Source organism: Pelophylax lessonae (assembly GCF_965119305.1).
Source record: "Pelophylax lessonae genome assembly, chromosome: 7".
Lineage (NCBI taxonomy): Eukaryota > Metazoa > Chordata > Amphibia > Anura > Ranidae > Pelophylax > Pelophylax lessonae.
The window spans coordinates 209,028,325-209,041,903 of NC_138774.1; the positions used below are offsets into that span (position 1 = coordinate 209,028,325).

Here is a 13,579-nt window from a genome sequence, read left to right on the forward strand (position 1 = left end):
AAATGTGGTGGGACAATAGAGTGTGAGCCTCTTAAGCAAAGAAACTGATGAAAATGGCTTTGAAAATGGCTTTTTTTTAAACTGTCAACTCTGTATAAGTGAATACGATATTTAATACTGTAGATAATTATTGACTTCCAACAGCATTGTGTACAGGAGAGGCAATATGGGGTATAAAGAAGAAATAATAAAAAAAAATGAGAAAACCACTTACCAACAACACCTGAACACTTGAGGAGCAGGTGGATGGAATAAGAAGACAAGAGAGCAATGCATATTAAAAGGATCCTATAGAGAAGACCAAAGACACATTTTAATGTTCAAAATAAGCATTCACAATCTCCAGCCCCTTAGCTGCTGAAGAACTGCAAGTTCTAGCACACTCTGATTACCAGTGAACAATGGAGTATGATAGGGCTTGTAGTCCTACTGGCTAAAGCATGTCAGGCCTACGAGGTCTACACCCTTTTATCGGAAACCTGTCCTGAAAAATGGGGCTGCCATTGCTGACCTCCTCCTGAAAATACTAGTTTTTCTGATGTTATTTTCTAAATCTTTGATAGTATTAGGTATGCAGATAAGAAAATCAGAATTTGGTCAGAACTCCTAATCTGAAAACTGTTTCTTGGTCCGTGATAGAAAAAGTTTTGAAGTTCAAGTTATTCTTGTAAAGCAACTCTGTTGCCCTCTAAATCAGGGGTCTTCAAACTATTGTTGTTCAGGTACTACAATTCCCACCATGCCTAGTCATGGCGGTGAAAGTCAGAGTTTTAAACTGCCTCATAGGATGTTTAGTTCCGCAACAGCTGGAGGGCCGTAGTTTGAAGACCCCTGCTTTAAAAAAAAAAAAAAGTGTCTGTAGAAGAAGCATGTTAATGTTTAATATTCCCATCACCCATGTAGAGGGGGAGGTGGGGGGATGCTAGACCCTGGCATCCCGGGCGCATGCGCTTCAGATCTTCTACCGAGTGCCCCTGGTCTCCTTTGACATGTGCCTCAGATCTTCTATCGAGTGCCCCTGGTTTCCTTTGAGATACGTAGATGTATTCCGTGTACTATATCATTTTGAAATGTTGTATAGTTTGCATTTATTAATTATTTTGTCAATCATAATGTGACATTACAGTTTTTAGATCAATTAATTTTTGTTCAGTTAAAAACATTGCATTAGCCTTTTGCCCTGTACGCACAATCTGAAAATCGGACGACAGATTGTCCAACTTTTTTTGCTTGCTAGTCGCAAACTTTTGCAAAACTGATTTTGAAACTGAATAGGTTACTAAAGTTGTGGAAATTTTCGTACAGAATAAAAAATTGGAAGTGATGTCATGCATTGTATTGTATTTCTATTGTATTTGCAGACAAATACTGTACTGATTAAACCAAAATCATACAATCTGGTATCCTACAAGAACAAATGTTGTGTTTGTCCCTTTGGATAATATTGGATGAACTGTCATGATCGGCTCTCAAAAACTGTGTACTAATGATGAGATTATCTTACAATTGTGGTATATGTCGCCCGATTCTGATGATCGTATGTACGGGCCATTAGGTTTGATTTAAAGTGGTCATCCATGTATCCTACCAGCCTCTGATGCAGCCGGTTGGAACTGGTGAAACCGGTCAGGCTGATCTTCATCGACCATGAGCCCCACATCTCCTAAACTCCAGCGGGGAAACTGATAAGTATAAGTGGACTGAATATGCAACTATTTTAAAGTGGATGTAAACTCTCACATATACCCAGTTAAATAAACAGCCTCAGATGATACACAGAGATGAAACAAATCTCCCAACATAGGTTTTACATGTATATCTGCTGTCTTCAGCTTTCCAGACTCTTTAGAAAGTGCACATTGTGTTACAAATTTTTCTGTTTCAGCACTCAGTGTGGAGTCTTGGCATACACTGTGTGTGAGCTGTTTGGAGGAAAGGCACACACCTTCCCCCCTCCACATAGGCAGAGTAATGAAGAAACTTGCAGAGCTGTGCTGTGAATAGCCTAGCTCTCTGCTTATCTGTCTCAAGGTTTCTTCCCCGACAAAAATTTCCAGTCGCGTTTATCTCCTGTGTCGGAGAACAAGAAGTGATCATGCTGATAAAAGAGGAACAGAGCAGCATAAAGACACAGGACTTAGGGCTTTGGAGAGAGATAAGTAAACACTACAGATAGATGTGCCCAGGTCAGATTTCATGAATGGGGTTTACACCATTTTGAGGTGGGCTGCTTCAATAAATATTGGGAGATCCCAGTATTGGATGTCAGTCTGCTGATTAGACTGTGGAGCCAATGGTCTGGGGACTTTATCTAAATGAACACCCTCTGCCTATTAAACTATATGGCTGGCTGTGTGGAGGAGGTCAATTGAGGCAATATTGGGACTACAAGGAATACTCTGTAATGACGTGCTTCATTATATAAGCCTCATCTCCTTCTGTAGACCACAGGGGCCGATACAATAAACTGTACAGCAATATATATGTGGCAATCTACAGTGCGAGGGAGTTTAGGTGGGTTAGTATAAAGTCATTCCATCTGATTGTGGATTGTCATCTTCACAGTATATATGCCCACTCCTCCTCTGGACCATGTCTATGTTTGCCACATTGGACTATCTTACATGTGACTTATGTTCATCTATAGTGTGAGAAAGTCTAAGTGGGGGAGTATATGAGCTTTTCCAACTGATTATGGACTGTCACGGTTATAATAATTAACCTGCACTCTTCCTTTGGACCACTCTCTGAGCGGTCACATTGGATGTTTCGGTGAATTGGATGATTTTATTACTTATTCAACTATTGCATGAGCGGACTATCTGCTAACAAGACATTCCAGTTAATGAACATTATTTTTGTTGCAGTCTACTTTTGTAAGTGCAACTTATAATAAATTAGCATTTTATTTAAACTGTATTACGCTATGTGCTTCTTCCATCCTTTTTCCTCCATTACCCATACATGGGCTATGTCTACATGAGGCTTTCCTTATGGATCATGATTGTATTTGGTGCCATTATTATGAGAGATCTGTGCCTGTGGAATCTATGTGATCCTTCTCCCATGATATCAGCTATTTTGTGGTTTACTTATATGCTCTGAAGACCTTAAGGGTCTGGTAAGCAGTTTACCATACAATTTTCTTCACGGTGATTCATATGGATTTTTCACTTGGATTTTCATTGGGACTATATATCATTTTTCATCACTTCTATTGAGCACAATTTTTCATTCTTTTATATCCACGGATATATTCACAATAGAGGACTTTTTGTTCATGTTTTTTTGCTGAGCTTGTTTATTATTATTCACTTTCAGAGTGTTTTATTATCATTCAGATCATCTTAATTTTTCACTATTATATCATATACACGCCTCCAAGATGACCACTGCCTTGCTAAAGAAGCTGAGGGTAAAGGGGATGGACTGGCCAAGCATGTCACCAGACCTAAACCCTATTGAGCATCTGTGTGGCATCCTCAAATGGAAGGTGGAGGAGCGCAAGGTCTCTAACATCCACCAGCTCCGTGATGTCGTCTTGGAGGAGTGGAAGAGGACTATAGTGGCAATCTGTGAAGGCCTGGTGAACTCCATGCCCAAGAGGGTTAATTAAGGCAGTGCTGTAAAATAATGTTGGCCACACAAAATATTGACACTTTGGGCCCAATTTGGACATTTCCAATTTTGGGTTTATTCCCTTTTGCGTCCAGTGGTTTAGACATTCATGGCTGTGTGCCAAGTTATTTTGAGGGGACAGCAAATTTACACTGTTATACAAGCTGTACACTCACTACTTTACATTGTAGCAAAGTGTCATTTCTTCAGTGTTGTCACAAGAAAAGATATAAAATATTTACAAAAATATGAGGGGTGTACTCACTTTTGTGAGATACTGTACATCCACTTTAAGAAAAGATTAATAAAGGAATTTGTACCAACACCGGTTAGGAATTGTCCAATCTAATTATTAGCTTAATCCCAGAGAAAGTGTCATTTAAACTAACATTTGTAGAAGTATAGAAGAAGGTTGAGCCAAAATCCATTTTATTTTACTTTTAGTGTTATCCTACCAGCCCCTCAACATTTTATCCTGTGTGTCCAGAGGTGCCCCTGGACTCCTGCCCCAGATTGTCACCCTTTCCAAGAGCTATGGTGTTCAAAGCCTGGATCCCTGCTTAGCTTTATGTTTCCAACCTCAAACTCCTATATCATGATGGTGTCCTGTGGTAGAACCACAATGATCAGTATCTTCAGTCGGGTCTTCAGATGGCATGGCTCTTCAAAGGAGCAAAGACAGGCGGTATATGGAAAGAAGGAACAGGTAAGTATTTTTCTTCTATCACAGGCTCTTTTTTAGGTGACAGAGTCACTTTATGATGGCCATAAAAACCCAACGTGGAAGAATCTAAAGCCCCGTACACACGACTTGAAATTCGGCCGGGAATTTTCGTCCGACGACCGATCTGCCGATTTTCGGCTTGTTAGTATGGTGCTCTCGACAACCGACTCCGACTTTTTGGCCAAAAAAATTTTGGTCTGCAGGCTATAAAATGTTTGTCCTCCGTCAAAACAAGTCCGATTTTCGTGCAGTCAGTACCGATTTATATGGGGAAAAATCTTATGAGCAAGACTAGGCATGCTCAGAGATGAAAGAACACATAGAAAGCAATCCAACACATGACATCCCTTCTGAAGTAGAATTCTGTCGTGCGGGAAAATTTGTGTGCAGTCTAGAGCACATTCCAACCAACAGACACCACTCTGGACAAAAGACGAACGACCGGTCGGCGGAAATTCGTTGTGTGTGTACGGGGCTTTACTGTTCAGAAAGGAAGGACCAGATCTTAGGACAATCTGATATGTGCGGCTGCTTTTTTTTCTCCTTGCTGCTACCTAACATATAGCAATGTAGAATGCTAAACTATGGGTGTTCATCTCCACTTAGACTGATCCTCATTGATCTGGCTCAATGATCTGAAGTCTCTGGTAAAAATCAAGCTGGTTATTCAGGATTAAGGGGATCTAGTAGCTTTAAAGGAAGCTCTACCTTACGGTTCACGTAGAAGGGCTTTGTTTATGAATGCCACATTTTACATTCAGGCGTAGCTCTACTTAAACACATGCATTGGCACACAAAAGGTAGCAGAAGCTTTATTCTTCTGCTTCACGTGTCATGCAAACAGAACGAGCTGTGTCCAAACAAAGCAGATCAAGCGCGTCCTTGGAACGTCATTATAGCAATGGAAAAAATGAAGACTTATGCTTTTAAACAAACAGGCAAATGTAGAAAATCAATTCCCGTCTACTCTAGGGCGTCTCCAGCAGTTGGACTATACAGAGAAGCTTTTACTGCACCAATGATTTGAAGAATAATGCCCATGCTCTTTTGATCTCTCACCACTGTTGTGCTATATGAGTGTATAGCTTAAAGTGGTATAAAATCCAAAACCAAACATGTATTATATTGCAGCTTACCAATCATCAGATGTGGTGGCTGCATTTGTTTTCTTTCTTTTTGCCTCTCTGTTTTCATCTGGTGATCTGGCCGGTAGCTAGGGTTGCACCTCATCCCTTTAATTCCGGACACATATTAATTACACAGGTTCTGTGGTTGATATAATGCACATAAGCTACCAAGTGAGTTTAATTACCACCCTAATCAGCCACAGAACCTGTGTAATTAATATGTGTCCTGGTTTAAAGGGATGAGGTGGCAACCCTACCGGTAACACATCTCCTGTATTCGTGGAAAACCACTCTGGATGAAGGAATAAGCATAAGGGGGCACAGCAGACAATACCATTGTCGGTCGGGGGGAGGGGGGGTGTTAAATGTACAGTGCATCCGGAAAGACTTCACAGTGCTTCACTTTTTCTACATTTTGTTATGTTACAGCCTTATTCCAAAATTAATTAAATTCAATATATTTCTCAAAATTCTACAAACAATACCCAATAAACTTGAAAGAAGTCAGTTTAAAATCTTTGCAAATTTATTAAAAATAAAAAAACGAAAAAATTGTTTTTGTACATAAGTTTTCACAGCCTTTGCCTTGACACTCAAAACTGAGCTCAGGTGCATCTCGTTTCTACAACTTGATTGGAGTTCACCTGTGGTAAATTCGACTGTGGTCGATTAGACATGATTTGGGAAGGCACACACCTGTCTATATAAGGTTCCACAGTTAACAGTGCATTTTTTCAGCACAAACCAAGCCATAAAGTACAACAAATTGTCCGTAGACCTCTGAGACAGGATTGTATCGAAGCACAGATCTGGGGAAGGGTACAGAAACATTTCTGCAGCATTGAAGGTCCCAATGAGCACAGTGGCCTCCATCATCCGTAAATGGAAGAAGTTTGGAACCACAAGGACTTTTCCTAGAGCGGGCCGCCCGGCCAAACTGAGCGATCGGGAAAGAAAGGCCTTAGTTAGGGAGGTGACCAAGAGCCCGATGATCACTCTGACAGAGCGCCGGCATTACTGTGTGGAAAGAGGAGAACCTTCCAGAAGAACAACCATCTCTGCAGCACTCCACCAATCAGGCCTGTATGGTAGAGTTTTCAGATGGAAGCCACTCTTCAGTAAAAAGACACATGACAGCCCACCTTTAGTTTGCCAAAAGGCACCTGAAGGATTCTCTGGTCTAATGAAACAAAGATTGAACTCTTTGGCCTGAATGGCAAGCGTCATGTCTGGAGGAAACCAGGCACCGCTCATCCCCTGGCCAAAACCATCCCTACAGTGAAGTATAGTGGTGGCAGCATCATGCTGTGGGGAAGTTTTTTTAGCGTCAGGAACTGGGAGACTAGTCAGGATTGAGGAAAAGGTGAATGCAGCAATGTACAGAGACCTCCTTGATAAAAACCTGCTCCAGAGTGCTCTGGAACTCAGACTGAGGCAAAGGTTCATCTTCCAAGGGGACAATGACCCTAAAAACATAGCCAAAATATCAAAGGAGCAGCTACAGGACAACTCTGTGAATGTACTTGAGTGGCCCAGCCAGAGCACAGACTTGAACCTGATTGAACATCTCTGGGGATATCTGAAAATGGCTGTGCACAGAAGCTCCCATCCAACCTGATGGATCTTGAGAGGTTCTGCAAAGAAGAATGGGAGAAATTGCCCACAAATAGGTGTGCCAAGCTTGTAGCATCATACTCAAAGAGACTTGAGGCTGTAATTGGTGCCAAAGGTGCTTCAACAAAGTATTGGGCAAAGGCTGTGAATACTTATGTGATTTTTTTTTGTTTTTATTTTAAATAAATTTTCAAAGATTTCAAACAAACTTTCACGTTGTCATTATGGGGTATTGTTAGTAGAATTTCGAGGCAAATAATGAATTTAATACATTTTGGAATAAGGCTGTAACAAAACAAAATGTGGGAAAAGTGAAGTTCTGTGAATACTTTCCACATGCACTGTATTAAGAGATTTAGAACCACTAACAAACTCCAGCTCACCTTTTTTTAAGCAGTTACAGCAAACAGTTTTTTTTCTTTTTCTTTCTATATCTTTTATATAAAGATTTTACATGAAAAAATAAAAGAAGATTAATGTAATCACCCCTGTCAGTGTTAAGTGGTTTGCTCCATCCATATAAACTGATACATTCTGCTGGAGAGCTGGAAAGCTTATGCGTTTGAAAATCAGCAGACTTGCTGGCTGGATCACCAGATGGAAAAAAAAGAAGAAAGAAAGACTAAAAAAAGGAAACTAATATAGCCATCAAAACTAAGAATTGGTATGCTACAATAAAATATATATATTTTTTTATATTTATGGATTTAATACTGCTTTAAAAACACTTTTCACAACCTGCAGTTCTGCAAACCCCAAGCCACTTTTGTTCCACCTGATTTCGGTTTCTTGGGTTGCTAGTGAACATTACCATATGCAAGTTCTTTCCCTCCTGTAATCTCCACCAAAACACCCCCATCCCATCCATCAGCTAAAAGAGCAGGCAATATCACTGCAAGCCTGATCTCATTTTTCACTTGGTGTGTGGTACACTCAATATGAAGAAATGACTTTGCAAGAATGTAAGTAATTGGTGTTTTTCTGTTTTCCTAGCATTGCTCTGTAATTCCATAAGTGGTCAGTATACCATGCTATGTAAGGTGGTCTTTGTGCATGTATATAATCCAGGCTTGTCTTGTATACTGAGTCCAGGCTGTTCTCAGTGTGGGAATATGAGCCTGCAATCTCTCCAGCTGCAGCTGTTTAGGGCTATTACTCTTGCAGAAGCTGTTCATGGAAAGGACTTTCCCAAACTGATAGGAACCTGGATCTGTGCCAGGAAACTGCACCGTTAGGAGGGTAGGAGTACTCACACAAAAAGAATGATTCCTGTGTTCAACATCGCATAGGCCAGGCCTAGGATCCCACTCCCCATGATGGCATTGCTCAGGTTAAACACCGACATCCCAAATGACGTCTTGCCTTCGAACTGTGGGAGGAACAGCAAAAGGTTAGCCAGAGAGAAAGCAAGAGTGAGGCCTATAACATATCTTTCACAACACTAGCTAGCTGCAAGTAGGCATCTATTCTACACGTTATCCGTGTTCATTTATAAAAGAATCAAACAAAAAGGACACCGCAACTTGTAGAGGTGCCAACAAGAAATCTAAAAAAAAAAAAAAATTGATACTTAAGCCTCTTTGTACTTGGGCACCATGTTGTTTAAGGTTATAAAGTAAGCCAAAAGGTTTTGCAGTATTTAACACCATTTTTTGGCATAGGCTGAGACCTTTATCCTATGATGGCTGCCGTCCTTTAAGGCCCGTACACACGATAAGAAAATCAGAAGGGAAATTTCGTCCGACGGCCGATCTGCCAATTTTCGGATTGTTAGTATGGTGCTTTCGACAGACGATTACGGATTTTCGGACGACAAAATCCTGATGTGCAGGCTATAAAATTTTTGTCGTCCGTAACATAACGTTCGATTTTCGTTTCATTAGTACAGATTTCGACGGAAAAAAATCTTGAGAGCAAGACTAGGCATGCTTAGAGACGAAAGAACACATACAAAGCAATCCAACACATGACATCACTTCTGAAGTAGAATTCTGTCGTACGGGAAAATTCGTATGAAAATAACCTCTTCACTTTCCACATCAGACTAGCATGCCACAAAAAACGGACGACAGATCGATAATCTGATCGTGTGTACGGGGCTTTACACTGAAGCAAATCAACTGTAAAGAACTGTTGTTAATTTTTTTTTTATGTTCTGTCCTCTATGGGGCAAAGAACATGTAGTACCTTGTCCCATGTTGCTAGGTGCTTACTAAATCCCTAGCTATTACATCCGACCATTCCGACCCATTACCCTTATCCTTCTACTGTGGATGATCCAACTACGGCAGACTGTCTCCTCTGTGAGACCTTTGCACAGACAAGCAGCGGCAAGGGAAATGCAGAGGGAGGGTTGATGCATCAGCCTTTGCATTCCTCTTGCCGGCGCTTGTCTCAGAAAAGTGCTCAGTGCCAAAACAAGCTGCTGTTATGAAGCATTCCTCTCCATCCTAGCTGTTGACCGATCAGCCACAGCAGGAGGGGGAAGGGGTTCAAGTCAGAACTCATTGTTGCTCCATCTGATGGACCCATGTAGACCTTCACTGATAAATAGCAGAACCTGCACCTACTGGTGAATTAATTAGAGAAGTATGTTTAATACAGCAAAGCACACACAAATAGCTCATAACCTACATATCTCCTAAAGAAGTGGACTGTTTCAATTTATTTTAGCCCATTTTAAGAAAATGATCATCAGTGTTATTTAATAATTTTACTCTACAATATTCTACAATAATATTGCTTGAAAAATATGATGGGATATGATTAGGGGGTTAAATCCATATGTAGAGTACGTGATGTACAATTTCTTTTTATTCTATTTTTTATTTTTTTTTATTATTTTTATGAAATAAAAAAAAATATTCACAAAAAAGTATGTGTGGAAAGTATTCACAAACATATTCTATTTTTTTTTTTATTTTTATAGGTGATTATAAATGGATATCAATTTTATACTTTTTGTTGTCACATTAAACGTCTTAGTGTCTTTGTGCTTTTGTTACCTAACAAGTTTTGGGATGTTGGTGCAACAAGCAAGACAATATCCCCACATATATACTGTATATATTTACATATATATATACACCTAATTCAGGCGCGGCTCACAGCAGGGGTCCAATGCATCGCTGTTCTCCATCTCAGGGGCGAATCAGGCCCGAATTTTTGCATGAATTCGGACCCAAAGATGCACAGTAATCCTTAGCCGCCCCAGGGATGTGTGACTCAGCTCCATTGAGAGCCCGGCACACTCTCCTGTCATGTGAATTGGATGTGGGGAAACCCTCATCCATTTCGCACTAGTGTGAACCCAACCTCAGATAAATATACAAAAGAGATCAGTAGGATGCAATTAATGGTATTGATTGGTAATTTCATAAAATGAATTGTTTCTTTGTATAGTTAATCATTTCCTATCACAGGTGGAAGACAAGAAAATTGCTTGATTCCCTGTCTCCCACAGTGCTATTGTGTTCTTCCGGTGGGGAGTCTTCCCTGCCAGCAGAACACAATGGGGTTGATTTCCTAAAGGTAAACTAACTGTGCACTTTGCAAAGTTGCAGTTGCTCCAGAGCTTAGTAAATGAGAAGCTCTGCTGACTTCCATCATCCAATCATGTGCAAGCAAAGATGCAGTTTTTATTTTTTTATTTTCCTTGCGCATGGTTGGGTATTCTTTGCAAAGTGAAGCTTTACCTCATTTACTAAGCTCTGGAGCAACTGCACTTGCAGACTGCACAGTCTATTTGTCTTTAGGAAATGAACCCCTATGATCACTGTAGCTGCCAGCAGTGATCACATGCAAATAATCCAATAAGCTAGTTGTTCTGAAGTCGATTGATTATTCCTGCTGAACGGGCCGAGGTTTGTTCCATCTATGGCTAGATCTAGTGCCATTCTCTGGGCTCTTCCGTAATTCAAGGACATCCTTTTTACCAATTGGTAATCAAAGCTGCACTGCATTTTCAACATAAGTCTGAGTAAGTGTTTTACAAAGGGCAAAATGACGGGATTCGCTTTGGTTGGGGGCCTCATGGAGCACAGCTTACCTTAGAGAGGTTGAGAAATCCCCTCTCTCAGCTCCCTAGGTCCCTCTTATGTGTAAGTCACCCTGTGTTTATTAGGGGCACAGGGTGACCAAGAAAATAATGGACTTATTGGACAATGAGACTATGGTTTGGATTACTCAAACATGACAGTAATATTTGTCAACAATATATCTCAAGGAACATATGAAGACTCTGGAACTCTAGATCTAGGATCCACGTTAAAGGCCTAGCTGCCAATTTGGGGCTAATATCAACTGAGCAATGGGAAGAAGCATATCAAGCGGTGTTTACTTGCTCTTTAAACACAGCACAGAAGTTGTCACAGCTGTATATTCTTTTACATGCTCACTTGTGGCGCTTTTCCACTGCATAGAACCGTACCGGCTCGGCACGCTTTTGTGCTTTTCCACTGCGGTACCGCATGGTATAGGGTCGGAACGGTTCGGTACGGTACGGTATAGGTTTGCTTTTCCACTGCATGGAACCGAACGGTACGGTACGGTACGGCTCTGAAAAAACAGTACCTACTCGATTGTGGTTCCAACAGGTACCAAACTGGTACCATATCCCACAATCCTTTGCATGCAGTCACTACTAGCCACTGATTGGTCAGAGAATCTCACCCACCCCGTTGTTATCCCACCCACTTAACTTTAGTACTGCTTTAGTGGAAAAGCAAACCTATACCGTACAGTACCGAACCGTTCCGACACTATACCATGCGGTACCGCAGTGGAAAAGCAAACCGGGCCAAGCAGGGCCGAGTAGAGCCGAGCCGGTACTAGCAGTGGAAAAGTGCCATATACTCCCCTGAAGATGGGATATGGTATGGAGCCACACTGTTCTAAGTGCAAAAGAGACCACGGGGACTTGATCCATCTGCTATGGAGGTGTCCCAAACTCCACCTGTACTGGAGCCAAATCTTAAATACACTAAACATGGTATTTAAAGTAAAAATCCCAAAAGACCCTTAATGTTGTCTACTGAACATCCTAGAAGGTGTTATAGAGGAGGAGCACCCCAGGACAGCTGTCGGAAGTGCCCTTTTCCATGCCCAGAGTTTAATTCTATTAATTTTTGAAATCCGCTGATCCCCCCCACACATAAATCATGGGAAATGCACTACTTTTAGAATGTGATATCTACACTGTCAGGGTAAATTTGAAAAGCTGTGGGGCCTATGGTTGGACACCCCTGGACTTAGTCCACAGGAACTGGTACTTCAAAGATTGTTGATATGCCCAAATAAACCATAGAAAATGATGATATGTCTTTAACAGTTGCATAACAATAGCTGCACTTCTTGTGGATTATTGGTTGGGTTGAACTACAATAGTATCAATATTTGTATGACTTCTTTGCCCACAAATGCAACCCAAAAAAAAAAGGGAGGATTGCCAATGTACTGTGACTTTATTATATTGTATTGATACATTAAGGGTTTTAAACAATAAAACATTTTCCCGATTTAAACCAAAAAAAAAAAGGCTAGCTGCCTATTGCCAATAAGAGACTGCTTCACACAGTCATACTCATAGCAGATGCTAATATCTTCAGCTCAACCACCTGTGTTCCACACATTGTTGATTATGCTGATTTACTCACCTATTGTCTACTGTAGGTTCTGTGTTTATACTTAGGTTAATTTGTAATGTATTTTGTTTTAGCCTTGTTGCAGTGCTGAGTTAATTAACATGTTAATGATAACATTGTCTGGGTCTGCATTCCCATTCACATATTGTTTCTGTCCAGATGGCTAAGTAATTAGTTCAGGTTAATTATATTTCTGTATACAATTCCATTTGCATGTGATAATGTGATCAGGCTTACCTGACCTGATGAGGTATATATTTGGTGTAAGTTTGTTCAATAAAGATTCCAGATCTTTACAAGCTAAGTTCTCGGCTAGTTTTGTATGGGGGCAGCTAGAATATCTGATATCTAGGTTCAGACTGGAGGAAGCGGTATACTGATGGAAGCTCACAAACGCAGTGTGGCTCGTGATTCTGTTACAGGCAAAATAATGGATATGCCTATTTTTTTTTTAAGGAGTATTTTACCAGCATTGTTAGCTTGACATTGCATGCTGTTGATAAATAGGTGATCTACAAGGACCTCCAAATCCTTTCTCATCACTCAGAGGAGCTCCTGTATGTTCAATGTAAATACAAGATATTTTTCCTTTAAAGCTGCCCCCCACCCTAGTATAATTACAGTGAAAAGAATTGTATTCTGCTGATGATATGCTTTTATAATAGGACCCGCATTAATTAAAATATTGATCACAATGCCATACAAGATGCAAACAATCTGCAATAGAGTTTTTATGCTAAATGTTGCTAATCCGGAGCTTGTAACCCATTGCAAATTGGCACAGTGGGATTTCAGCTTGTAGACTGTGAATTGGTGTATCTCCACTGTATGCCGTGTATGTTTATTTCTGTCAC

The 13,579-nt window shown here is 40.5% G+C and overlaps 1 protein-coding gene across 1 annotated transcript in view; it reads right to left on the reverse strand.

The window, feature by feature from the left end:
- The window catches only part of SLC38A5 (solute carrier family 38 member 5), a 130,538-nt gene that overhangs the window by 95,444 nt on the left and 21,515 nt on the right, over positions 1 to 13,579 (reverse strand). Inside the window, exons 3-4 of the mRNA XM_082263746.1 lie at positions 8,337 to 8,452; positions 215 to 288 (exon numbers count right to left, since the gene is read on the reverse strand). Coding sequence (XP_082119872.1) covers positions 215 to 288; positions 8,337 to 8,452 — 190 coding nt within the window. The remainder of the gene's footprint in view (positions 1 to 214; positions 289 to 8,336; positions 8,453 to 13,579) is intronic.